This window comes from Panonychus citri, unplaced genomic scaffold (genome assembly GCF_014898815.1).
Source record: "Panonychus citri isolate SS breed McGregor unplaced genomic scaffold, ASM1489881v1 Contig00040, whole genome shotgun sequence".
Lineage (NCBI taxonomy): Eukaryota > Metazoa > Arthropoda > Arachnida > Trombidiformes > Tetranychidae > Panonychus > Panonychus citri.
In genome coordinates this window covers 518,869-546,782 of record NW_026515445.1, presented here as the reverse complement: position 1 = coordinate 546,782, position 27,914 = coordinate 518,869, and the positions used below count along the sequence as shown (strand labels likewise).

The 27,914-nt window shown below is 29.9% G+C and overlaps 7 protein-coding genes and 2 long non-coding RNA genes across 15 annotated transcripts; 6 read left to right on the top strand and 3 right to left on the bottom strand.

Annotated features, from left to right (window-relative positions):
* The first annotated feature begins 311 nt into the window (after positions 1–311).
* LOC128397849 (uncharacterized) lies at positions 312–2,259 on the top strand. The gene is made up of 2 exons (XR_008327014.1): positions 312–1,408; positions 1,658–2,259. It is a non-coding gene; the product is annotated as an uncharacterized LOC128397849 (long non-coding RNA).
* Positions 2,260–3,686: 1,427 nt separating this feature from the next.
* LOC128397842 (pyruvate dehydrogenase (acetyl-transferring) kinase, mitochondrial-like) lies at positions 3,687–8,039 on the top strand. 2 transcript variants are annotated; one of them, XM_053358606.1, is made up of 5 exons: positions 3,703–4,438; positions 4,637–6,278; positions 6,382–6,942; positions 7,012–7,187; positions 7,286–8,039. In XM_053358606.1, the coding sequence occupies exons 3-5, from the start codon at positions 6,453–6,455 to the stop codon at positions 7,766–7,768; spliced, it is 1,149 nt and encodes a 382-aa protein (XP_053214581.1). In that variant the 5' UTR covers positions 3,703–4,438; positions 4,637–6,278; positions 6,382–6,452; the 3' UTR covers positions 7,769–8,039. The 2 variants fall into 2 exon arrangements, with proteins under 2 accessions (XP_053214580.1, XP_053214581.1); XM_053358605.1 differs by lacking the exon at positions 4,637–6,278 and having other exon boundaries at positions 3,687–4,438.
* Positions 8,040–8,115: 76 nt separating this feature from the next.
* LOC128397899 (signal recognition particle 14 kDa protein-like) lies at positions 8,116–8,436 on the bottom strand. Its single transcript, XM_053358672.1, has one exon. The coding sequence runs from the start codon at positions 8,434–8,436 to the stop codon at positions 8,116–8,118; it is 321 nt and encodes a 106-aa protein (XP_053214647.1).
* Positions 8,437–9,367: 931 nt separating this feature from the next.
* LOC128397847 (cytochrome c oxidase assembly factor 4 homolog, mitochondrial-like) lies at positions 9,368–10,150 on the top strand. Its single transcript, XM_053358610.1, has 2 exons — positions 9,368–9,675; positions 9,745–10,150. The coding sequence occupies exons 1-2, from the start codon at positions 9,553–9,555 to the stop codon at positions 9,856–9,858; spliced, it is 237 nt and encodes a 78-aa protein (XP_053214585.1). The 5' UTR covers positions 9,368–9,552; the 3' UTR covers positions 9,859–10,150.
* Positions 10,151–10,928: 778 nt separating this feature from the next.
* On the bottom strand, positions 10,929–14,069 carry LOC128397839 (Krueppel-like factor luna). The gene has a single exon (XM_053358602.1). The coding sequence runs from the start codon at positions 13,117–13,119 to the stop codon at positions 11,149–11,151; it is 1,971 nt and encodes a 656-aa protein (XP_053214577.1). The 5' UTR covers positions 13,120–14,069; the 3' UTR covers positions 10,929–11,148.
* Positions 14,070–18,088: 4,019 nt separating this feature from the next.
* LOC128397828 (uncharacterized) lies at positions 18,089–20,164 on the bottom strand. Its single transcript, XR_008327013.1, has 2 exons — positions 19,766–20,164; positions 18,089–18,999 (listed from the first exon to the last, which is right to left on the bottom strand). It is a non-coding gene; the product is annotated as an uncharacterized LOC128397828 (long non-coding RNA).
* LOC128397818 (protein amnionless-like) lies at positions 19,663–24,066 on the top strand. Of its 5 annotated transcripts, none has more exons than XM_053358574.1 (6): positions 19,663–19,681; positions 20,528–20,697; positions 20,770–20,860; positions 21,308–23,334; positions 23,424–23,505; positions 23,617–24,066. In XM_053358574.1, exons 1-4 carry the CDS (start codon positions 19,678–19,680, stop codon positions 22,549–22,551), a joined length of 1,509 nt encoding a protein of 502 aa, XP_053214549.1. In that variant the 5' UTR covers positions 19,663–19,677; the 3' UTR covers positions 22,552–23,334; positions 23,424–23,505; positions 23,617–24,066. The 5 variants fall into 5 exon arrangements, with proteins under 5 accessions (XP_053214549.1, XP_053214548.1, XP_053214552.1 ...); XM_053358573.1 differs by lacking the exon at positions 19,663–19,681 and adding an exon at positions 20,092–20,230; XM_053358577.1 differs by lacking the exons at positions 19,663–19,681; positions 20,528–20,697 and adding an exon at positions 20,949–21,133.
* A 200-nt stretch (positions 24,067–24,266) lies between these two features.
* On the top strand, positions 24,267–25,015 carry LOC128397827 (NADH dehydrogenase [ubiquinone] iron-sulfur protein 4, mitochondrial-like). The gene is made up of 2 exons (XM_053358587.1): positions 24,267–24,661; positions 24,733–25,015. Exons 1-2 carry the CDS (start codon positions 24,385–24,387, stop codon positions 24,969–24,971), a joined length of 516 nt encoding a protein of 171 aa, XP_053214562.1. The 5' UTR covers positions 24,267–24,384; the 3' UTR covers positions 24,972–25,015.
* Positions 25,016–26,486: 1,471 nt separating this feature from the next.
* LOC128397825 (NADH dehydrogenase [ubiquinone] iron-sulfur protein 4, mitochondrial-like) lies at positions 26,487–27,871 on the top strand. 2 transcript variants are annotated; one of them, XM_053358585.1, is made up of 4 exons: positions 26,487–26,638; positions 26,990–27,065; positions 27,146–27,429; positions 27,502–27,871. In XM_053358585.1, exons 2-4 carry the CDS (start codon positions 27,022–27,024, stop codon positions 27,732–27,734), a joined length of 561 nt encoding a protein of 186 aa, XP_053214560.1. In that variant the 5' UTR covers positions 26,487–26,638; positions 26,990–27,021; the 3' UTR covers positions 27,735–27,871. The 2 variants fall into 2 exon arrangements, with proteins under 2 accessions (XP_053214560.1, XP_053214561.1); XM_053358586.1 differs by lacking the exon at positions 26,487–26,638 and adding an exon at positions 26,734–26,914.
* Positions 27,872–27,914: the final 43 nt, after the last annotated feature.

The following is a 27,914-nucleotide window of genomic DNA, read 5'->3' as shown; positions in this document are numbered from 1 at the left end:
ATTAAATCTTGTTTGTCTCATTTAAACAGTTAATCATTATAAACAATAAACAATCAATTAGTTAATTAATCAATTAATATCGTTAAGGTTATTCAGCTTGATGCGTCAATTACTAATCATGATTAACTTTTTTTTCACACTTGGTAATGATTACAATTAAATCAACGATTATGAGTGATTAACAATTTGTCACCTATGAGATTAATTTGATTAGCAGAAAAAAATTGAAGGTTGGGTTTCTAAATTATCAACAATTAACACAATTTGAAGTAATAATTAGCAACAATTTGATGATTAATTTTTAGTCAGTTAATTACTGGATCATCTTTGATTTGTCATCTAATAGTCAATGGAATTGTAACTTTGTTAATTGTTAGTTCTTAGAATAGATTCAATTAAAATCGATGACATCAATCAGCAACAATTTATCAATCGTTGTAACAATTAACCTTAATGCGAAAAGTGAAAAACAAATCTAATCAAAGTAAATTGTTTACAATTAGAAAAAGAAATCAAATTAATTGTAAACATACCTACGTGATGAGATGCAAATCTAATTGTTAACAATTAGTCTGGGAAAATTACTTATCATTAGAAATTAAATTTGTCTGATCAACAATTAGTCAAATATGATAACAAGGATCACAATTAAACTTAATTGTTACGGAAAAACCTTCAACAGATTCTAATTATAATGTAACTATATTTACTCATTATAAAGAAAGTTAATTATAATGTCGATACATTTGCAATTAAATTTGACAAATCAATCAATTAATTACACATTTATGATGATTATGATTAATAATTAATGAGAAAATGATTAACTTTTGATTAGATTAACAAGAAGGAAATTATTTTAATTGTGTTTACCAGAAACGGTATCAATAGTAATTAGAATTACTTTGTTTACCATTTAGCTTTAACATAGAGAGAAATTGATTAGTAGTTTATCAACAATTAATTTAATCGTAATAATCAATTGATTAGTAGAAGAGAAATCAACGAAAATAGACAGAGAAATAGACAGAGAACAAGAAAAAGAGAGACGATCAAGTGAGTGAGAGAAAAATATAAAAATCATTTTCTCTTCAACGAATCAAGTGAATGTCACATTTTCCTTGGAGACTTTGAGTTTGCTAATTGATTTGATTTTTTGATTAATTGTCTTCATCTTTAAGAATTAATTACTCTTTGATTGTTGTTCTTTGAAGGTGTTGAGTTAATTTGGATTCGTTTTAATTGTGATAATCAATGACAACCATTAAAGATCAACATCAAATGCCTAATCCCAAATGGATCATCTTTTGTTGCTAATCTGTAAAGTGGTCAACACATTTTGTGACTATAAGTGTCTTAATTGTTCAAGTGATTTATTGTTAATAAGAACGTTTAAATTGACTAAAAGGTAACATTTAATTGTCATCATTGTTATTTAATTGTTACAATCTAATTATCATCAACAATTTACATCAAAAGGAAACCAAAATAACATCAAATTTTTGAAAGAAGAAAAAATTGTCTTGGCCCATTAGTCATTCGACTCCATTTTGATTTTCACTTTTTTTCTATTCTCTTTTCAATCATCATCGTCATCGCCTTTAAAACTCTTTCTTCTTTGTGTTTAAATCAGTGATTTCTTTTTACTGTCAATCAGATGCCAGTTTACGCTGCTATCAGTCGATCAAGGAAACGAAGTCAGGAACGGAAACTGTCCCTTAGTTCCTGTTCCTCTGAGTCTTCATCTATTTCCTCAAGTGAAATTGATATAAAGGTGGATCAGAATGTGATCTTTGTGGATTATCACTTAAATCGGTCAAACAACATTACATTTGTGGACATAATTTTCACATCGATTGTATTTGGAGATACAAAAGATTAGCCCCCAGTAACCATGAGTATTGTCCAGTTTGTGGTATTCATCATCCACCAAAAACAATTAGAAATTACTAATTATCATCCTCATCACCATCATCATCGTTGGGTCATCAATATTTATCCACATCTCATACTTGCGACAATTTAAATCTAATTGTTTGCCTCTTGCTCTCTGTCTCTCATTATCCATCAAAAATCATTGTAATTATTTAATCGATCATAACAAAGTCACAGATCATGATTAATACCAATCAATACGAATATAAAATACAACTAAATCAATCAAAACAGCTCAAAACAATTAAATTGTAATCGAAACAAAAAACACGCTGATTAAACAAGTGTATCTTTGTATTATAATCATCACAATCAAAAATCAAATTGTCATTATCTCAAATTAATCTGTAAAAACGTACAAATCAACGGGAAACAATTTTGTTTTTTTTTCTAATTATCGACACAATTAAAATTAGATCAATGAATTGAACTAATTAACCTCAATCAGAAAAAAATAACTAAGAGATTAATTTAAATCTAATCAAAGCCTTGGAGTTACAATTATCAAATCAAATTGTTAATTCAACTGTCAACATTTCGATTGTTTGGAAAAAGTGATAATTTAAATTGTTTACAATCGCAAACAAAATTGTAGATCAACAATCAATTGATAGTGACCAGTTTTGGTGACGTTAATTGTAATCGTGATCATAATCATGATAACAATTAACTAATAGCCAGAAACGGATCTCATTTAGTTTTGTTAACTATTATAATCAATTGGAAACAACAAAAACCAAACAATTTGATTAGATTGTAGTTAACCAAATGATCAAAAGTGATAGAATTATCCTGAAAGAAACATTAATTAATCAAATTGCTGTTAATTGTTGCCTGTTACTAGGGAAAAATCAACATAATTAACAATCAAAATGCGATCTAATTAAAGCTTAGAAAACGAGTGAGTTTCCATTTCCAAATGAAAAATTATTAGAAAACTAATCAAATGATTGGTTAACTAATCAGTTATTAAGAATTGAAATAATTAACAATAAAAATGAAGATTATTTTTAATTATCAACAATTAGATTGACTCGAAAACAATTTAAAATTAGTTAGTTTTTCCTCTGATAGATGTCGCGGTTTTCACATTCGTTGACGTAAATGAAATTAAATTTAAACATGATTATGATTGTAAACAATTAGCAATTACAGTTAAATCATTTAAACTTACGCACAATTTAAAAATATCAAGTATATCATGAAAATCTGATGGAAGATAATCTGACAATGTTGACTGATCTAATTGCGAATCCACGACGAAATTGTGTACTAAGCTTCTCGATTACTTAATCGTCACGAAAAAAAAGTTAATCAAACATAAGATTAAATTGTTAATCTTATTGAAAATCTTAACAAAGATGAACAACAATCTTATATAAAATTAATAATCAGTAACCTAATCATCCACAATTATGATTAGCCAAATGATGCGATTACCAAACAATATCCAAAAAAAAAGTTGATTACATCTCATAGAAGTTAAATAATTGATAAATTGCAGATTCACGTTAACAGACAATTTAATTACAAGTTAGCAATTTAATCGTAAAGTTCAATGTCATTGATGTTGAAAACCACAATGGAAAACCAAAAATGAAAACATTGAATCAAATTCGTTGGAAGAAAAAAAAACCAACAACAGTTACAATTACAACTAATTAACCATCACAACGAAAGTCTCAATGAATCCAATGATCAATTTGAAATAGAATATAATTTAAAGAAAAGAAATTGAATTGAATTGAAATTTAAAATTCGATTCTAATCAACAACAATTAACTTGCATTCGAAATGGGCTGGGCTTAGAACACCCTGTATACCGGAATCGATGTTTTCTCTCAGTTGATTCACTTGATTTCCAATTGGAGTCTGAGTGTTGGTGTTTCTCTTGGTTTGGCTTTTATTTTCCTCTTTTCTTCAACCGGTTAACAAAATAATCTTTGTCAATTTAATATCCGTGAAAGATAATCAACTAATCAACTTTAATCTAATCAGCAAACGAGTAATTAACAAAAGAATAATTAATTTGAATCAATATTCTTCCATCAGTGACAACAAATTTTCATCTTTAACCAGGAAAAAGATACCAGACAATTTGTGTTTACATTTTCTCTTCTCTTTATATTGTTTCTTTTTTCTTCTCTTTTCAATTTCTTCTATTCTCTTTTTCACCAACACAATGATTAGTTAACTACCCTTAATTACTGTTAAATCATTTTAAATCATTTTAATTCTATTCCCAATATTGGTTGACTTTGTTTTCTTTTTCCATTTTCTGGTTAACCGTTTCTTTCTATATTCCCACTTGTACCTCTTTCTCTTTCTCTTTCTCTTTCTTTGTCTCTCTCTCTCTCTCTCTTACTCTTTCCATTAACCGTTAATCATCAATAGCCAAATATGAGGATCTCTTTGGCTCTATTTAAAGATATTGTCAAAGGTCTTGATTATTATTCTAAATTCAATCCATCACCTCTATCGATTAAACAGCTTCTTGATTTTGGTAAGTAAATTTATCTCCAATAATTAATAAGAAATAACCACAATAATAATGAAAAGATTAACCAAACATCAGATTGAAGATGGAAAAAAACCAGTTCAATTAATAGATGTTGTACTTTTGCCAGGTCAATGTTTCCCTCCTTATTTATCATCTATCTTGTTCCTCATCATCATCAACACCATTATCATCTTCTTTCAGGCCTCTACTTTTTACCAACTTGTCAAGTGTTTGTTTTCGTTAAATTGGTGACAAAATTGATCCACAATCAGTTAGGAAATTGGAAACACACTTTACATGTAACTCCAATGGAGACTCTCAATGTCGTTGTTAATTATTCCTTGTTATTAATTGATCGCCTTGAATTAACTGTTAGTGCTCACTGATTGTTGCTAAATCCTTCCGTCTGCTATTACCAGAAATTACAATTAACTGTAAACAGTTAATTTGTTTTGCTTCCTATTCTTTAACCAATAACAGTTACAATATAAACATTGTCAAGGTTGGATAAAGAAATATCAACAATAACCATAGTTGTTATTAATTTGATTGTGAAACCTAATTATCGTTATTATGATTTCAATTAATTAGTAAATAGATCTATTTGCTTCTATAATCAATTGATTGTTTACCTGAAATGGACCATTTAAATGGAAAGATAATCAATCGTAATGTTGTTGTTTTTGTTATTTTGTTCAGAAAACAACATTTGGATCATTTTGTTTCCCTGAACTTTAATCAAAGTTCAAGCAACAACAATCATGATATGAATCTTTCCAGATGACAATCTAATTGCTGTTACAATTAATATCTAGGGTCTGAAGTTCACAATAATTAATAACCCACCAATCCCACAATTAATTATTTGCCAACAGTAAACAACCAGACTTGGCTCGAGAAGTGTATTGATAAAAACAATCAATTTCCTTGAAAAAACCTCGAATAACCTTTTGTATGATTAACAGAATTATAATAATTGAAGTTTAATATCTAAAATTTACCATGAATGATGATCGGGTAATCATTGGGATTCACCCTAATTGTAATTTTATCTCCTATTGATACAAACATCATCAACATTGATCAACATCAAGGACAATCAATAAATTACTTCTTGTTAGGGAAGCTCAATTTGTAATCTATAAATTTTGTTTCTTCACGAGAAAGGAAGTCGATTTGTTTTAATTGTGATTAGGTAAAGTAACAATCAACCAATTGATTGATCATTTTCTTAATATTATCAACAACATTGTTAGAACACAATTATCAAAGTGTCAAGTAAATTGTTGCAACTCAAATAATTCATATCATGAGAGATTCATGTTACTAATCATCGTCATCATCTCTCTTCATACGTTAACCTCTCTGTCTAATTTACTCTCTCTGGTACTTTCCTTCATCTACGTCACTTTGTTTTTCTCATCATCCTCATCATCATCTGATAGAGTTAATTAATCCATTTTCTCATATTCACTCTTGTCTATTTCAAGAATATAATTAAAATTAGCTTATTGAGATTCAACTTAAACGTGATCAAATTTTGAGTACATCGAGTTAACCTCATCACCATTGGTTATTAATTGATTGGTAATTATCGTCATCTTTTTGATAATCAATAACAAATGTACCGTTAATTTGATTCATATTTTAATTTATTCTTCAAGATAATTAACTCTCATGATAATTGGTGTAAATCTTTTCCACTTTGAGTGTTTTCAATAAAGTTAATTGTTCAATTATCGATCCTGTTTAGGTTGATCAGCAATTTACTGATTGTTTAACTTGAATAACTTTGTTTTCAATTTTAATTATGTAATCACTTGTGACTTGTGGCTAATTGTAGGTAAATTAAATCATCAAGATATTATTATTGTTATTTCTTGATTCCATTAGAAACTTAATCTAATCAATTTTTCTAATTAACTTTTTTTTTCTCTCATCTTTAGGTCGACGAAAATGTGAGAAACGTTCATTCGTCTTCCTCCGGAAGGAATTGCCCGTTCGATTGGCTAATATTATGCAAGAAATTAACTTGTTACCTGATAATTTACTTCGAATGCCTTCGGTCACTTTGGTTCGAAGTTGGTACGAGCGGAGTTTCAGTGAAATTCTAGACTTTGAATCAACCTCTGAGAGCGATATTAAAGTATTAGAAAATTTCTGTGAGACTTTAATTCGAATTCGAAATCGTCACAATACGGTTGTCCAAACAATGGCCCAAGGGGTTTTGGAGATGAAAGAAACACATTCGGTTGACCAAAGTACCGAAAGTTGTATCCAATATTTTCTCCATCGATTCTATATGTGTCGAATTTCAATTCGAATGTTAATCAATCAACACACAACTCTGTTCGGTGCCGATAAACCAGGTCACCCTCGACACATCGGTTGTGTCGACCCAAACTGTGATGTCCACTCGGTGGTTCTTGATGCCTACGAAAATGCCAAGTTTCTTTGTGATCAATATTATCTAAATTCACCGGGTCTCATTGTTGAACAAGTGAACAGTAAGAATCATTGATCAGTCTAACTAATCATCCAAAACAACATTAATTAAACTTTTTCTCTTCCTTCAGCCGCTGGACCCGATTCGCCGATATCCATTGTATATGTACCTTCACATCTTTACACAATATTATTCGAACTATTTAAAAACGCCATGAGAGCGGTGGTGGAAAATACTCCGGACGCTGATTCGCTTCCACCGATTCATGTGATGCTTTGTAAAGGAAAAGAAGATTTATCCATAAAAGTAAATTAACTTTTCCATTTATCGAATTATTTTCTTTGCGTCTTACATCGTCATCGCCGTTTAATCGTTAAAATTTGTCACCTTTTCTTTGTAATTAGATGAGTGATCGTGGCGGTGGTATACCAAGATCGTTGAGCGATTGTCTATTTAATTACATGTACTCAACTGCCCCTCGTCCATCGGTCTCTGGGTTTGGCTCTGCTCCTTTAGCGGGATTCGGTTATGGACTTCCGCTTTCTCGACTCTATGCCCGTTATCTTCATGGTGATCTGCTGGTCAATTCATTTGAAGGCTATGGTACCGACGCAATAACTTACCTCAAGGTTTTGTCCAGTGAGGCCAATGAATTATTACCGATATTTAATAAAACCTCAACCAAACATTATCGAGCTGCAATTGGTAATCATGACTGGAGCTCTGGATTTTCATCAAACTCCTCCAATAATCACAATCATCATAATCATCATCATCAAAATAATAATAACAATAACAATAAGAACAAAAAAAGTGATGATAACAATTCATCAACAACCAACAGTAATAATCAAGTTAATGCTGCAACCAATAGTTCAATTGGTTAACGAAAAGTTAAAACAAATAATTTAGAAAAGTGTTAATTGTTAATCATAATGGTAAAGAAGAAAACTTTCTACCATAACCAATTTGTTGATTAATGTTTTTTTTTCAATGTAATTTGCAACCAATTTTGTTTATGACTTGATAATTGTAGACATTGGTTTTAATGTTATTGTTATTTACCAACTTTTTTAAAAGCAAAAAAAAATCTCTCATGTTAATTATAGTTGTAATCGAAATTGAAACAATACGATAATTAAACTGTTTTCACTTAAATACTCAATGAAATACATTTATTATCAAAATAGGAGAATTAATAACAGAACAATGGTAGTTATCAAGGTAGAGTGGATTACTTTTTCTTTTGCATTCCATAAAGGTTTCCTTTCAATAGATTAGAATAAGCCAATTGGAATTTATTAATATCCTTTGAATGGATAACTGTACTTATCTTTTTTTTACCAATTTTTGCACGAACAAGACACAGATGATCACCAGTTGAAGAAGATCCCTCATCCTTATTACTGGCGGCGGTTTTGTTGGCGTGGCTTTTAGGCTTATCCACTCCCGAATATCTTTTCATTGTGATGTAAACAGAATTACCATTGTTACGAGCGATGTTGAACATGTTCGATAATTCACTAAGGAAAGGCTCATTTTCTAAACGATTCATAATTTACAAACAATTAACAACCCAATCACCTGTAATTATCATCAAGAAAAAAAAATCTCTTCAATTTAATTGTCAACATTTGGAATTGAGCAAAAAATATCCGATCCAAGATTCACTTACAATCAATATCGATACTCTTACAATTTAACCGCTTCTTTTGAATTTCTTTTTCTATAATTGTATTTACTCAATTGTTGATTGTTGACAAAACAATTTAAGGTTAACAATAAAGGTTCTTGGATAAATTGGTCTGTAATTAATCAATACAATTGTAATCCATTAGGGTGATACACATTTTGACCATTTTATAAGAAGCAATTTGTTATTAACTAACTGAAACCAAATTGACAAGATGATTGAACAATTTAAATTTAAGTTGATTTAAGTGATTTAAGGTAAGTCCTTTTGTAAATTAATCTTTGTGTACATTTTAATATCATCATCTAAGGTCCAATGTGTATTTAAATCAATCTAAATAATGTTAATTTCCTCTAGATTGTTATGGTTTGATCATTTATTCAAATTCCTTTGATTTTCCTTGGCTTCTTCAATTTTGAATTTCTCGTAATTATATTTACGATCAAAGTGAAAAACCTAAATGATGAAAGAGAGAAAGAGAGAGGAAAAAAAGGACAATCAGATGAGTTGAATTGTAAATTGAAAGAAAAAGAAAATAATTAACAGTTAATCAGTGAAAATGGTAAACAAAGTAAAAAGAAACTCACCCAAACCTTTGGACAAGAATCAGTGAAAATTTTTCTCAAATCATCACAATTAATTTTCTTATTTGGATCATCAATAAAATCATTGGAATCCTTACACTTCCAGTAATTGTCTCTAGCACTGTAACATTTTAATCGATCTTCCCGAGTGGGTGGAGGTGACATGATTAATTAGAAAATCAATGGAATCACAATTAACAGAAATTCAGTTTAAAACCAAAACAAGAAACAAAAAAAAAACTCTCACGTGGTGTCAACTCATATGGTAGAAAATGTAAACAAACGGATCATCGAGTAACTAGAATTTTCTTTCATTTGTTTTTCTTTAATTGTAACAACCAATTAATTAATTATTCTTTTCTTTTTTGATTCTCTATTATTACTAATTGTTCCAATGTCAAATCACTTCAAGAAAGATCCAGCCATTGAAAGAAAGGAGGCCGAGGAGGAAGAAGATGATCCAGTTACATTAGCCATCAAAAGAACTGGATGTTTACAATTACATTTTGATGTTCAGGTGAGAAGTTAATTGTTTATGATTAGCTGACAATTCTAATTGTGATTTTAATCTTCTTCTTCTAATTAGGAATGTATCTTTGAGACAAAAGACTGGAGGGCTTGTAAGCAACAAGTTGCTTCGTTCAAAAAGTGTATGACTGATTATCAAAATCGATCACAAAAATTGGAGAATCAACAATGACAATTAAATCGTAATTAAACTTGGATTGTTGTTCGTTGCGAGTTAAATTTTGATTAGAATGTTGAAATTGTCAGTTAACCTGATCATGAATCGTTTAACTAATCACAATTTGATTCTCTGCGAATTGTAATCTGGTCTAGTTTTTAATTACTTAGGTTGAAAAGTTTTCTGATCATCGCTGTTAATTGTTGATCAGTGATTTCTCAATTTTGTTATTGATAATGATAATTTAAATGTCTCATGTTGATTGGCAATTAAAGGCAAAAGGTTTCACTTGAGTACAAAAATTTAATTTCCAGTATAAAGATAATTGTTATAATTGAATTAAATTATTTCATTGAATAAAAAAAACAGAGAGCAGTTGGTTAATTGTTGAGAGAGTTAATCAATTGATTTGAAATGATTGATAAAACTTGAACAGAAAATAATAGTAGATTAATTGTAATCAATGAACCTTGGGGTTGATTGTGATTACAATTTAGTCAATTGTTTGTCTTTTTTTCACCAAATCAATTTCTCGATTCATCTAATCCTGGTTAGCAATTAAAACAAATGATGACAACAAATAGGAAAAAGGCAAAGGATAATCAATGAATAATCATGATTAATCAATCAACTAATTAAACTGTGTTAATTAGTGATTAGTGGGAACAAAAAAAAATATCAACTAATCAACATTAATCATGATTTGGTAAAACAAAAAAAAAACATTGATACAAATAAAAAAGAAACGTTAATTGTAGTGATTAATTTAACTCTCTATCTCTCATTAAAATTAGGAATTAAATATTGGCGATAATTTGAAATTTTTGATTAATTTGTTGGTGAGTTAATTGTTGGGCTAATCAAGTTGATTATGAATCGACAATTTCAATTATTAAGTCAACGTGATTGCAGGTGGTTGTTGATTAACTTTGACATCGTAATTAATTTGTTTCTTGATTAATTAATGGAAAAAAAATGGAGAGAGAGAGAGAGAGAGTAAACAATCAACAATTAACTATTACAATTAAGATGTAGTCACTTAATAATCTATCACGAAGTGATAACAATTAGTGAGATTGAGAAAATGAATGTATAAAAAAATGTATTGTGATGATAATTAAGGAAATAATTAAAATTAATCAACGGAACAGTTTGATTTACATAAAGAGAGTGTGAGACAAATTGATACACAGAAATTGATTTAAGTTAATTGTGATTTTGGCTGATTGATTGTGAAGGTAAATGTTTGGCAAAAATTTCAATTGATTCCAGCAATTGAAGAAATAAAGTTAATTGTAATTAAAGTCAACAAGATTTCTCGTCTTGGTGACATTTTGGTTCATTTTTAATGATAACTCTTTGATAATTATCACCGATATTGGAACTGACTGACCCATGGCCCATCGGCCCGACAACAACTGAAGTGGCCTGCGAAGTAGCGGTAAAATTATTCGTTGAGTTAATTGATTGTCCATCGTTTGAATTGTTACCATTTTCTTGAATAATTGTTCCCGAAGGTGGTGAATTAGCTGCTGCTGTTGCCGATGCTGCCGCAGTGACCGCAGCATTGGCCGGTCGGCGTCCACATCGACCCTTCCGTTGAGGTACCATTTGATATCGACTCACCTCTTCGGGAAAATCTTTCCAATGGGTCTTCAGATGTTTCGTTAAATGGTCTGACCTTGAGAATCGACGTTGACATATACCACAAGCGTAAGGTTTGTGACCTGTGTGAGACCTTCCATGTCGAGAGAGCTCATCCGATCGGCTGAATTTCCAGTTACACTTTGGCCATTTACATACGAACGGTTTCTCGCCGGTGTGCCGACGATGGTGGGTTTTAAGGTGAGATGATTTTGAGTACTTTTTGTCGCAACCTTCATAAGTACAGACATAAATTTTTTCGTCCGACGAGTTGTCATTCCCGTTGGAAGCGGCAGCGGTGGTGCTTGTCCGTGGAGGGGTAATTACACCAGTGGTGGCAATTGAGATGTGTGGGGTTAAAGATGCAGTTGAAGATGATAAAGGTGAGGATGATGAGAGTGAAGAAGATGGTGAAGAGGAAAGTGATGAAGATGAAGATGAGTATGAGTTGGAGGCTCGACCCCGACGTCCTTGACCTCTCTTACTGGGCACTGATGAGATGGGCTGAGATCCTGATCGGACAACTGAACCTTTACCAAGGACAGTTACAGTTTGTGCTGATTGAGGTTCTTGGTGTTTGATTAACTCACTTGAATTAATCAATTGATTAGTGGCCACCGCATGTGCGTACATTATACTGGAAACTGGTGGTAAAGTCCCAGTGATCACTCTTGGTCCATTTCTAGTGCGACAATTAACTAATTGCTCGTCGACTCTTCTCTTACCAATTGGCAGGGGGGTTGATAATTCTTGGTAAGTTGTTGTTGATGCGGAAGTCAACAAATGAGTATCATTGGAACTATCGGAATTAATTGTATTACCATTAATTGGATAATGATGATTATCATTGATCATCGGTGGATTGTAAATTGATTGTGATACATGATTAGTGTTGCTTTGATCACTATTACAATAACCATTAACCAAAGTGTAATTTGAACAGTCCATTGATCCTTGACCATGATTTTCATTGTTAATTGTGTATACATGATGATTGTAAAGATTACTATTACCAAAATTAATATGATTACTATTAATTGGTGTGGTTGAAGTAAAGTTACAATTAGCATCAGGGTGATGATGATTATGGTCACAATACAAATTATCACCTCGACCAAAGGCTCTCGAAAGGTTTTCCAGGTCAACCCCAAGCACAACAAGATCCCGATCATCATCCAAGGCCAAATAATCACCTGAACCCATGTTGAATTCATCATCACCACAATGAGAAGCCATGAGTCCAGAGGCTAAAGGTGAATGACAATCAGAGTAAGATGAAGATGAAGGTGAAGAGGAAGAGGTCAATGAGGATGAAGATGAAGCGGCCAATGGGTCATCATATGGATAACCAGTCAAATCGAGACGAGATAAACTCGGTTCCTTATCCAGGTAATCATCAAAAAAAGGTTCATTGTCCAGCGTTTGAAGGAAAATCTCATCCCAGGTAATGTCCAAGTTACTGGTCGATCCACCTTGATGATTAACTGAATGAATTACACTCGTTTGATTGCTCGCAATTGGATTGTCACCAGCAGAGTTAATCACGTTAATCATACCGAAACTATTGAGACCATAATCAATACCATCGCCAGTAGAGTTGGTTAATTGTTTCTGAATCATATCCATAATCATATTGGATTGTAAGTCTATTCAATTGATCAGACTCACGAGTAACAATTAGTTAATTGGTCTATCCGTACTTTATCCTGGTTACTTTTTCCCTTTCCGTGAACGTCGTTGACGTAATTAATTTTGTAATCGTTGTTGACGCCGTTGTTAACAATTTAAATTGTTTTGATCTTTTCACTCGATGGTCAATGGTCACCGGTAATCGTTTGTTGATTGATTGAAATTTAAATATTTGTTTAAATGATTGATTGTTGTTATTGGAGAAACAATTAAGCAATTTGATCAAACAAAAAGGATTCAAGAAATAATAATACAAATTAAATTGCAACTAATTGATTGGATTGGTGTCTATTAGCAATAACATCAACACCAATTGGATGAATACACTTGGATGTTTAATATTATTATGATGATTAGTTTAATTGTCGATAATAATATTAAGTTAATTAACTTATTGGAGGATGGCCAGAGAGAGAGAGAAAGAGAGTGAGAGAGAGAAAAAGTAAGAGCAATTTAAAGATGTAACTGAAAACAAAAGTAACTGTACTTCAGAAATTGTTAGTTAACTAAATTGTTGAGAAATAATTCAAAAATTAAATATACTTGTAGTGTGAGAAACATTAAAAGACAGAGAAAAGGATAGAGAGAGAGAGAGAGAGAGAGAGAGACCGAGGGAGGGAGGGAGATGATGACAAAGGCACAATGTGAACAAAGTGAGATTATGATGAAAACAAACAATCAAATTAACTAAATAGTAAGATGATTATTGTTGTACTGGTTCACGGTAAATGTTAATCTAAGACAATTGAATTCCCAGTTGATTAACTTGATTCTCTTTCATCATCTCTCTCTCTCTCTCTCTCCCCGAAGTCATTGTATTGGCTCTTTGACAGAATCACGTGGTACGTGTTAGTCTAATATCTTTTTCCATTTTTTTTCTCTGTCTTTTATCTGTCTTCCTGTTTTGTCATCTTCTCTCAATCTCTCACTTTCCTTTCTCTGCCCCTCTCATTCTCTCTCTCTCTCTCTCTCTCTCTCTCTCTCTCTCTCTCTCTCTATTTAATTGACAATTTACATGAAAACAATGATGAAATTATGGTTATCATCATCATCATTTTCATCCCCTTTTTGTTTAGATTTACATTGATTAGTTAATTACCATTGAGGCTATTAATCAATTTTCACAATTGAAATCAAATCCGAATAAGTTTTCATCTTTTAATTGTCAACAATTTTGACCAATTTGATTATCCATATTGGTTTTTCTTTGATTTTCACTTTAAAACAATCAGTTAATTGTTATAATTTGTTTTAGACTTACAATCAATTTCACCCCAACCTTTGATTTTTTATCTAATATTTAACTGATTCAGTTTAATTGTATTCAATCAATAGTGATTACGATTAATCGTTGTTGTCGTTGATTAATTATTAATATTAATCATCTTGTTCTCACTTTTGTTTAATTATAAACAATTAACAATATAATTGTGTCCAAATAATTGCGCTCATTGTAAACAATTAATATGGGAGTTACTTTGAAGGACAGTTTGATAACTTAATTGTAATTAAAAAAATAAAGGTATGAAATTGCTATGATTAAAAACTACATGTATATCCAAAAGTTAACTGTAACAATTAACTTAATTTTGCATATCAGAGGAGCCAATTTAATATTGTCGATTGATCAACTAATCAACTTTTTTTTACTGATTCTGATCAATTGTTGTACTTGAAAATGAACCAACAATTTATTAATAACTATTCAAATTGTGATTAATTTAGTTTTTTTTTTACTTTTAATCAGATTAGTAAAATAATATTACAACAACAATCAAATTTGATTGTTAATAGTAAGAAATAATTAACTTAATTCATAGGAAAAAAACTTGAAGCCAATTAACAATTTCCTGATTAACCGGATGAAAATCATCACAATTAACCAAATGACCGTAACAATTAAAGGTTTCTCGTGTTTCAACCTTACTTCAAATTGTTAACAATTAGTTAACTGTAATCATAAATCAACTTCAATTTGATTAAATTTAATCATAACCGTGTTGGTGGTACAATCAATTTCAACTCCCAAGACAATTAAACTAATAATATAACAATTGTTATTAATTAAGGAATAAAAAAATCACTGAGAAAATCAAAACTTTAATCCACTGATTGTTGTTAATTGTAATAATTTAATAACTGTTGATAACAATAAATTGTAATGTTTTTTTTATTCATTATTTCAATTAAATCAAATGAACGGAAATTGATTTAATAGCGATCATCATATCGATGATTACAATCAATTAATAAGTATTGATCATTCAATTAATTTACATTGGGATCAAATTGTTATGATTAAACTAATTTTATCTCAATCGCTTATATAAATTATTTAATTATAAATTGATTAGGCTGATTAATAATTAGCTTTTGTTAATTGGTGGTTAATTATTAAACAGAAAAGTAAAGTTGTAAAGTTTAATTGTGGTGAAACTTTGATCAGGAATTTTTGAGACAATTAACTGATTGCTTAGGAAGGGATTTTATTAATTGTTAACAGTAGCAGGGATCAAATTGATTAACTTGATTTGATTGTCGATAAAAACAAAGTGAGGTAACAATTAACTTGTAAACTGTCAAAGGTTTTTCAATGATTGATAATCAATGTTGTCGAGATACGAGAAGTTAATTGTTGATGATCAACTAATTGTGACAAAAAACACACTCGATTTTGTTTCTTTTCATCTCATCAAGATGATGAAGATGATGAGGATGAAAAAGAAAGAGAAGAAAGAGAAATCCTATAAAAAATGATTTTCTTTTCTATCACAATTTAGCTAATTAATCACTTTTAATGCGTCGATATTTTTTGATTGTGATTAACTAATTAGACCTAATCGGTAACCAAATTACTTGATTACGCATAAACAATAATTTAATCAACCGGCAATCAGTTTAATCTTAATTACAATGTAATTAATTGAAATTGATTTGCTAATTTAGAGAGAGAGAGAGATGAAGATATTAATTGTAACAATTAACTTTGGAAAATTTTAATCATCAAAGTTTAGATTTAGTTACTCAAATGATTAAGTTAATTGTTGAACTTAAATTTGATCAATACATTTTTAATCTCAATCAAATAAACTTGGTTAATTTAGTTAATTAATTGTTGTATTGTTTTAACTCACTTTTTGTCCAAATTGTTTTTAATCAACTGATCAATCAATCAGATTAATTGTTATGGTTTATACTCTTGTTACAATTAACTGTTTAGGTAATTAAGTTAATTCAAATTGTATCTTATTTGGTTGATCTTTTTGTTTTCTAATCCAATCAACAATTAAATCTAATTAATTGATTCTTTCTCTTCCTTTAATCTGTAATTACAATTAAATGTTGAATAATAATTAACTTTTGAACTATTAAATATTAGAAATCAGTTGATTAATCAAATTCAAATTTCATTCAATTACCAACAATTAGAATCTCTCCCAATAGTAACATACAAGTTGATTTAATTGTTGATCAATTTTTCTTTCTTTTAATTTGATATTAACCTAATTAAGCTATTGATTAGAAATAATCAAAGGTGAGCTAACTGTTTACAATTAGTTAATTGTTAATTTCCCCAATAAAGATAAAAATAGTTTCTTGTATTAATCAGAATCTTGATTAACTTAAATCACCATAAATAGTAATGTTTTTTTAATTATTACCAATCTAAAGTCAAATGATTAGTTAATTGTTACTCTATTTTCATTTAAATATTTCTTTGAGACTTAAGTTTATATCTAAGGATTGGTAATTAGATTAATTCATCGACAACAATTAACTTTTGATTGTCTCATTCAGTCAATAATGTTAACTGATTTGAAAAGTTTTAATGAAATTTTTCCGTCAGATAATTAAGATAATTGTAACATGAAACAAATCAACAATTAGCTAATTACAAAGTGATGATTGATCATCATTTTTAATTGTGATAAACAAACTCAAGGATAATCAACTATTAACCCTTCACTTTTTTTATATATATAAATTAATTGTTACAATTAAATCAAGGGAATTGTTTGCATTCCAAATTTTCAGGTTTATCCAATTTAGTTAATCAATTGATTTGATTTTGTTTAATCAAAAATTTAGTCAAATGGGAAAATTATTGATTAATTTACCTGCAAATTAATTGTGATTTAGAGGATTCATACTAATCAGCTGATTGAATCTTGTTTATTCTGATAATTACAATTATCTTTGTTATAATTTATGAATGTTTATATTTATATTAGTAATACAGTTAATTGTTGTATTGATTGTCTAATAAATTGTCTCATTATTTGATTAATCTCACTTTGAGGTCCCTTTTGTTTTTGTATCATTTGATTGATAATTGTTTTGGATAATTAGATTTAATCATCAACAAAAACCGGCATCTAAATCAATAATCAAACTAACAAGGGTGAGAGAAATTAAATTAATAAATGTAAATAATAACAATCAACAATTAGAACTGTAGATTTGAAGATTAATTAATTATGCTGATTAGTTGATTTAACTAATTTGGTCTAATTTCCTTTCATTTTAGATTGTCAGTTAATAAAACTAAATCAATTTTAATCTCGACAATGATTAATTGTCATCAGATTTTTAATTTGACTTTAATTGGCAATCATCCCGATCAATGATGATTAAAATAAATCTTATCATCATGATTAACTCATGGGAAAGTATATTAAGTTAATTGTAAGAAATTAAGTTGATTCAAGTGAAGTAAATTTGATCAACGTGTTAATTTAGTTTCAAATGAGTGTTAATTAAAAGTGATTAACTGTTTTCATTTTTTTCGTCTCTTTCTTGATTAGATTGATTTAGTTACCTAGTGTGCAATCAACTAAATCAATGTTAAATTGTTATTATTATTATTATTAATTAAATGATCAACTAAATTCAGTTCAACAAACAATATGTATTGAGTTGACAATCAACAAACAATCAGTTGATAACTGATTGTTTTACTTTTATTGTTTCATTTCATAACAATTAATCTGGCCATGGATTGATTAATTTACTTATATTAATTAAATTATCAATAATGAGATAATTAATTTTAAATCGGAATTGAAAGGTTAATTTAGTTCGATTATTATTAAATAAAAGTTAATTGTTAGTGGTAAATATGAAAGTTAATTTGTTAATCAGGTAAGATCATAGGATCTAATTGGGAATGTATTAGTTTTTTTATCGGGTAAGTAAGTTGATTAGTTTGATTAGTTAGTTAATCAATAATAAACAATGAAAATAAATTAATAAACTCGTACATTGATTATTTATAACAATCATTTGGGAAAAGTTTCCTAATCAAATCAAGGTTAGATTAATTAGTTAAACTGATTTAATCAACCTTTTACCTTTAAATAATTAATCAATTGCTTGTTAATTTCCCTCTTTCTGTTGAAACAATTTAAATCAATCATGAGATGTTTCTTGAAACAAATCAACAACCTAATCAAATCTATAATTAGTAAATTGTAAGGCAATGAACATTGGACTAGAAATTGATCACTGAAAGAAACAATCAATTTGATGATTTGAGAATCAGAAATTTGGAACAATTAAAAAACAAATGATTAATGAATTAAAAGTTTTCGTCCAAATTGTTTGAAAGTTGATTAAGAACAAGTAGAAATGTCAAAGCTAACAATCAACACGTTCTTGTGAATTGGATGAGTTGATTGATCATCGAAGCTAATTGTTGGATGTCCAATGGGTAAAATCAGGATCCAAATCAGTTGATCATATTAACAGAGTTTTAATTGTGTCTTCGGTGCGTTCATGTTAACTTGACTGATTGTTGTTCCAACGAGGTTTTGTTATCAATAACTAACGGGAATTAACCAGAGAGTGAAATAGAATTAAAAAAGAAAGAGAATAGATAAAAATAATTATTAGTAAATTAATTATAGTTTCGTTGTTGGAGGTTGTTGATTATCATGAAAAATTAGTAATTATCATAAGTTTGTTGAGTTAATTAGCAGAATTGATCCTAAAGTAAGACAATCAAACAATGAAAATTAATAATTTTTACCCATTGGACAATAAAAGGAGGAAAATTGTAATCAAATCGATTTCAAACTAACCAAGTAACCATCTTGATTTGTTAATTAACAATTAGGTAAAATTATTAAATCAAAACTGAAAGGAGAACAAAAAAAAGAATCAAGTTAATCAATGATGAACAACAACAACAATTAATTAATTCTTCTCACATGACAATCCTAATAACAACGTAACAATAACAACAAAAGTTTTTTATCAATTCTCGAGGTTGATTAGAGAAAACTAATCAATGATTAATTAATTAGTGGAAACGGTAAATATTTAAGAGAATTTGAATTAACCTCTTCAATGAGATTACTCATTAGGTCAACTGATGACAAAAAGAGAAAAGAACAAAAAAGAAAAAGAAAATCAAAATGTCGGATGAGAAGAAGCGGCAATTTAAGTAAATCAATTAGAATAGAATTTAAATATTCTTTTCTCACAGGAAAAGTGTCACTTATGGGTAAATATTAATTGTAGCGAATCAGTTGATTGTTACAATTAAAACAAGAAGAAATTTGAGAGAAAAAGAAGAAAAAAAAATTACCATTGAGAGATTTTCCTTGTTGGTGATTATCCCTCTTGTTGTAATCCGAGTGTAACTTTGATCCAAAAAAACCAAAACTACTTCATCTTTAATTGCTGTTGTAATCTAAACCGATTAACCAATTAATTTGACATCTCTAGATGCACGATTAGTGATTAGGTGACACACAATTAATTAGAATTGTCAATGTTTGTCCACAATTAAAACATTGACAAGTTACAGAGGTTTACAATTTGTTTCCAATAACAAGTAACACATGTAAAAGGAATCAAATGAAAGAGAGAGAAAGTGAAGAAAATGGTGAACAACAATTAAAAGATTGTAATTGTAAAAGAAGAGAAAATCAATTGTGATATTGTTCATCTTTTCTTCAAACAGTAATTGACCTTTCAACCTAATCACAATTAAGATCAACAATGAGAAACCGAATCACAATTGTTACTCTAATTGTTTACTCTCTATCATGTAAGATCATTCAATCAGATGGCAGCAGAAAAGTTTCTTTCTTTTTCTCTTTCTTTTTTCATTTTCTTTTTTTTCTTTGTTTCTTTTTGTTTCTTGCTTATCAAATTGTCTTGTCAATGATTAATTGTTCGGCTTCTGTGTTAATTGTTGATAATATTTATCATCATCTTCTCTTCATCACTCACCAGTATCTCTCTTAATTACCTTGTTTCTTGTTGTTCTCATTGTTACCTGTGAATTACAAGTAATCATTTTCTAATTGTTTTCTTGATTTCAATTTCATTTCTTCCTGAAAAGGTTTTCCTATTTGTTGGTCTATTGGGTTGATTAAGATTTGGAATCTTGATTCTAATCGTGATGAAAGTAATCAATGGCTTTGGAATGGTAAATTGTGTCCAAAGGATAGGATCATCTATCCTGACCAGTCAATCATTTATGTTGACAAATTGCTTCCAAATCAACAAATTGTAAGTCTATTGGTGATTTGTTTTTCTCTTGCTTCATGATTGATTGTTTTCTTTTGTTTTTATTTTCCAAAGGTTTTACCTAATAACGGAGAGATCATTCTAGATGATAACTTTGATCTGTCTCAAGTTGATGATACAATTATATCTAATTGTCAACCTGTTGGTAAGTATATTGCTAATTATTTCTGTAATTATGTTTCTTCTTGTCTATTCATTGTGATCCTCTAACACTCTTGACACTTTTACAATAGTCTAAGAGGAAAACTAGGTAACAAAGATTCAATAGAGACAAATGGATAAAGGAAAATTGATTGATTGGTACAAGTGATGACAGAAAATCAGATTGATCAAACGTTTAGATGATAACACATGAAATGATTATTATTTATTCCTGTTAATTAGCAACTTCCATGAGCAATAATATCTTAAATAACTCGTGAGAATCTAAGAGGTGATAGAAAATCTCTTATTTCCGTTTTAAATTATCATCTGACTTTTTCTATTATCATTTTAATCACTTCTCATCTAATTCTGGTGACTATTTTTGTTCAATTTTCTGTATCACATATCATATGCGTCTAATTAAGCAAATTGTTTTCTCATCACATAGACCGGAGGTTTAATTTAGTTTACGGAGACTGGATGGATCCCAATCGATGGAATCAATCAGTGGCAGGAACTTTAATTAATGGAGCCTGGATTAATAATCCAATTCCTCATGTTGACCGAGTTCCATGTGATCAAGATCGAGTTGTATTTCCAAAAGGATCGACATTCCAAGTCACCGTTAGTTCAATCTTACCTAATTTATTTGTTGGATCAATAGAGATTAACGGAATCCCATTAGATAATCAAGAATTTCAATCATTTGTTAAATCGAAAACAGGTCGCTACCTATTTGATATACCGTTTGATCAAAGTTTAACCATTGGCACTAATCAGATTGATTGTAACACTGGTAATGGTTGTTCTTGTTCACATCGAAGTACAAAATTCGTTAATTGGATGTGCAAAAGAGTTAAATGTAAACCAGTAACTTGTAAAAATCCAATACAACCTGATGGTCACTGTTGTCCATTGTGTGGAGCTTTGATTACATTGGGTGAGATTCCTAATGATTCTGATCTAACCAAGATTCACAATTATCTCAACAAAGTTTGGCTAAAACGATATCCAGGAACTTTGGGATATTCGTCAAGAAATCCAGCAACCAATTCACTCGAAACGATTATCACAGAATTAGAATTGACTGGTCAGTTGGCCGATCGAGCGCAATCTTTATTCAATGAACTAATTAACCACGAATTTGATCCTGGATTCCCTTTTAAATCTATTTCAATTCGTATTTCTGATTTCGTCGGTAACAAATCATCATCATCATCTGTAACTAGTGTGATTATAATCATTGTAATAATTATCTTGATTGTAATTGGATTAACTTTATATCGACGTCATTTTGGTGATACATTTACATCTCTCTGGGAACGATCAGCTTTCGCTAATTCACAATTTACCTTCATTCGATTCCAGGGATTAGATGAATCAGAAAGAGTTGGCTTGGAATTAGGATTAGCTAATCAGCCTCGAACATCATCCGAGGAAATGACAATACAAACAAAAGCATCTTCATCAACTCGATCATCTCTTCAAAAATCAACTTCAGCTCTTTTTTCAATAACCGAGGAAAAAGTTCCAACAGCTGATGAATCAATTAACGAAACTTCAATCGAAGCGACAATAACAACAATTGAAACAAAATCCATTGATTCAGTTGAATTGGAAACTGATTTAGAACCAAGATCAACCCATGATAAAGCCTTACTACTTGATGTTATTTCACTTGAACAAGATTAGATTAATTTCCTTAATTTTTAATCAACTTGAATTGTCTATTTTTGAAACTCACATCAACTAATAATTGACAATAATTATAGTATCACTTAAGTCTTCCTCCCACCGATTTAACCAGCAACCTGTTGATTAGTTAATTAACCTATAAAATGAAAATGGAAACAAAATCAATCTGATTAATTGAAATGATTTAACTCATTTTGTTATAACCTGATTTAACCCTTACATGTGAAATCCATTGATTAAATGGATTGACCAAAATAAATGGCAACAAAATTGATTAATCATTTTTTTTTAATTCAATTGATTGAAACCAATTAATTAAAAAATTTGAGCCAATTGACAAATTTCCTATGAATTAATTGTTGATAAAAATGTGAGATGACTTATTAATTGCTATCAAATGAAACCTTAACTAAACCAATTTACATCATGAAATTTTTTTTTCTATCCTCTAATTATTGTAATGAAGATGATGTTGATTAACTAACTGTCGTTGATTGTAATTGTTTAACTCAAAATGAATAATTTAATTCATTTATCAGTCTTCATTAAGATCCACCAATTTTTCGTGTATATAAATTGATGATCAGAAGAGTCTTCAAATCAGATTAATAGGAAAGTTGATCAATTGAGATTCTCATTTGATTGTCCAATCAAATTAACTTTTTTTCCTCAGTGTTGATTAAAGTGTTTAGATTTAATTATCAACAGTTAACAATCAATATGCAAAGAAACGTTTCATTAATTCTGTTTGTTGTTTGGTTACTTGGAGCAATTACTTTGGTAAGTTAATTGTGTTTAATTAGACTAATTTTCTCCCCCATTGGAATAACAATTAATTGATTAGTGATTAACTGTTAATCAATGTTCAGGTTAATTCAAGACCTTATGAAAACGATGCAAGGATAATCCAGTTACCAATTGATTGGCCTTCCAATCAAATTCAAAGTAAAGGTAAGATGATTTGATTTAATTATCCATTGATTGTCAACCCTTTAACTATTCAACCTTTCTTCTCTCTCTCTCTCACTCACTAATTAACAATTGATTTGATTACAATTAAAGGCGATCCTATTTGGCAATATTATCCATCTAAACAAAATCAATTGTTTGGTTACGACGGATTCCCGATGGTCAGTGGGGAGAAATCAAAGAAAAATAAGATTGACCCTTTAAATGGTTTGGTGATGGGGTAACAATTCAAATCACTTTGGGTGTGGGCAAGGTAATAGTTGACAATTAAAGTAGAAAATAATTAGTTAATTGTTGTTTGAGAGACAAACAAAAGTTATATTATTGTTGTTGTATATCAAGAGCATAAGGATCAACCTTGATTAACTTAATTATCACCAAGATAACATGAAATTAACTTGATTACAACAAATGATTATTGTTAAACCTTTTTATTACCCTTGATAATTTAACTTTAATCCTTAACTATTATAATATTTTGATTATTATTGAATTAATTGAATTGCGATACAATTAAATTCACATTAACATCTTATCATGAAAGATTTAATTGTAATTCATTCCTAAAAGTTATTTGAATAAACAAATGAAAAAATAATTGAACATTGAACAATTAAGTTTATCAAATTTCTAATTTTTCTCCTAAATCCCAATTGTAACAATCAATTAAATTAAATTTTCTTTTTTTCGAAAAAATTTTTCTCAATCAATTAGATTTACCATCGGAAAGATTATCAATGTATCGAAATATGTTTGCTATGGTTTCTAAATTTGTTAAGAACCTTTGATTTAGCTTTGCTAACAATTAAGTGATTAAATTGTGTAATTAACTGTAGTTTTGATTAATTTAATTTCGAGAAAATGTTCCATCGATTAGCCTTCACCTCTGGGTCAACTTTGGCTAAGATCGCAAAGTCTGGATCGAGTCATCAACAATTCACCTGCAATTCACGCCAATTACCAATCATACCTGTTGATCAATCTCACCTTGATTCAAGTTCTGATGTTTCACCTCAAGATTTTGCTCTGGTTTCAGGAATGCCCGAAGAACATACAACCACAAGAAGAGTTCGAGTGTTTAAAGAGGCAAAAAACGCGATGCAATCAGGAAACAAGAATACGAATACATGGAAATTAGGTTTGTTCAAAGATTATTTCAAATGATCTTGTTTACTCTCAGCTAATTATCTCATTCTGTCTCTAACTTAGACTTTGAAAACAGAGAAAGATGGGAAAATCCACTCATGGGATGGACATCAACAGGTGATCCAATTTCAAACTTATCTCTCAAGTTCAATTGCCTAGAAGAAGCTATTGCTTTTTGCGAGAAAAATGTTTGGTCATATTCCGTTGATGAACCACCGGAACCAAGGAAACCAAAGAAAAAATCATATGCCGATAATTTCTCATGGAACAAGCGAATCAGAGTCGGCAGGTGGTCTGGTTAATATTTAATATTATCGATAATTAGTTAAATTATTTTGATTTTGAATTTTGTTTCCTTTTCCGTTTCTTTTGATTCGGGATTTCGGTCTTGGGTCAACCATTCGTCATATCGTTAATCTTATAATCTTATATTCATCTTTTGTCCATCGATTTCGTTGGTTGTTCACTTGGATTTGTTTCCATTGATCTTCAGAAGGAAATCTGTTGATTGTTGATGTTGAATTGGTGGATGGTTATGATGAATTAAGATTAACAATATGATTAAGGAGAGAGAGAATATAAAATCAGATGAGAAGAGGAAAAGGAAAAGGAAGTTGAACAATTTGTTTGTTGTTTCGAAAAAGGTGGAAGAAGAAGAGAGAAAATAATAAGTAAAAAATTGTGAATTTCGGGCGCTAATGGGTTGACGGGCCAGTGGTCACCCCGTCCAGGAGAATAGGGATAAGTTGGACAAAAAAGAGAAGAGGAAAATATGGTTGGCTGAGGAATCGCTGTAACGGAGGAGACTGAATATTCTGTTCCTGTGAGAGATAAAATTGACGAACACGCAGCGGCCGCGGCAGCAGCTGAGGTGAGAGAAGAAGATGCCGATGAGGAGGTAGATGAAATGGAAGAAGAGGCTGAAGATGATGATAAAGAGGAAGTATTGTTCGCTCCCTTGGTGCTTTTCGATAGCAAAGGAGTCGGGGTGAAGGTTAAAACGGTTCCTGTTCCTCCTCCGGGAATTCCTGTTGGTGGAGAGGTTAAAGTTCCAGGTCCAGTTAAAGGTGAACAAGAGGATATCAAGGGAGGCGGTAAATTGGTTACGGTTATTTCGCTCCCTTGGTGGTTTTCGATAGCAAAGCTGAACAAGAGGATAACATGAGAGAAGGAAACTTTCTTCTCCCATGTTCAAACAATTCAACGATTATTAACCAATTGTTCATGGAAAAGTCGAACCACCGGAAAAGGAAATCAATCTAAATGAATTGTTAATATTCTCGAGAGTCGTTAATTGCTTCCTGTTTTCTTGAAATAACCGAAACACGAGAAAAGAGAAAATATTTTCTCTATCTTCTAATCATCGCAATTAAGATGATGATTACCTAAATTGCGATACAATTAAATTCACATTAACATCTTATCATGAAAGATTTAATTGTAATTCATTCCCTAAAGTTATTTGAATAAACAAATGAAAATAATTGAATACTAAACAATTAAATTTATCGAATTTCTAATTTTTCTTCTAAATCACAAGTGTTACAATCAAATGGACGATAATTAAATTGAAAACAATCAATTAAATTCAATTTTCTCCGATGTAATTACAGCAAAGATAATTTATCGATCGCTTGAGGAAAAAGCAAAGTATCAACTAAATCAATCATATTTTATTCATTAAATTTAATTAATTGTTTATCGATTGAGAGAAATTAATTTAATCTTGATTGGAAAAGTAATTGGAATTAAATTAACTTTTTTTCGAGAAAATTTTCTCAATCGATTAAATTTACTATCGAAAAGATTTTCGATATATCGAAATTCGGTTGCTCTTGGTTACGTTTTGTCCTTCGCCAGTTTTTTTTGTTTATTTTTCTCAACTGAATCAACTTAATTGTTATTAATTGAAATTTCCTTATGTGAATTATTGTTTCAACTATTAAAACGTTTTACTTGTGAGCTTCATGTAAGTGAAAATTGTCTTATTAAAGATGTGAAGGTTAAGAAATACAAAGAGCTTGTAGATGTGATAGTTTTATTTTTCTGTTTTAATTTTCCTTTCAGATTGTCATTGTTGTTGATTGTTTTGTTTAATTGTCTACGATTACTTTTTCTGTTGATAATCTGGTTTAGTTTCTACAGGCCTTGGTAGTGTTTTAGCTTTGATTATCGTTATACTTTCATTCGAGAAATAGAGTAAATTTGAGACTGAATTATCTCTGGGCCTTTCATCATGTACAATGTTATTATTCATCATCACTATTACCTTGATTTCTAATGTTCAAATTTATTTAATTCTGTTTCATTTTCTTTACAGTTTCTCTACTTTGGTTGACCCTGATTCACAACATGGCTGCCACTTTATTCAGAGCATCATCTCTTCCAACTCTTAGGTTTTTATTCAAATGATTTTCAGCTCTAATTGGATTGGCCTTTTACTTAATTGACTTGATGTTTCTCTTTATTTCTATAGACGATTTTTGACAACTAAAAAGCAAGTGATTTCTGTCGCTGGGAAGGAATTTAAAGCCGTTAACGACGTTTTTCCCATTGATAACGATTTCATATTACACAAAGAAAGTCTTGAAAAACAAGTCGCTCGTGATTCAATCATAAATTCCGATGTTTCACCTCAGGATATTGCTCTGGTTTCAGGAATGCCCGAAGAACATACAACCACAAGAAGAGTTCGAGTGTTTAAAGAGGCAAAAAACGCGATGCAATCAGGAAATAAGAACACTTATACATGGAAATTAGGTTTGTTCAAAGATTATTTCAATTGATCTTGTTTACTCTCAGCTAATTATCTCTATTCTGTCTCTAATTTAGACTTTGAAAATAGAGAAAGATGGGAAAATCCACTCATGGGATGGACATCAACAGGTGATCCAATTTCAAACTTATCTCTCAAGTTCAATTCGCTAGAAGAAGCTATTGCTTTTTGCGAGAAAAACACTTGGTTTTATACTGTTGATGAACCACCGGAACCAAGGAAACCAAAGAAAAAATCATATGCCGATAATTTCTCATGGAACAAGCGAACCAGAGTCGGCAGTAAATGAATAATATATTTCTACCTGTAGATAAGAAGCCGTTCCATTCATCGTAGATACAAATTTACATTTAAAAGGAAAAAGTTATTATGATTGTAAATCAATTCGATGAGTAAAGGAAAGGAAAAGAATATTGGAAAAGTGAATTTAAACGAATCAAGTCAACTACTATTAACTAATTGGTATAAC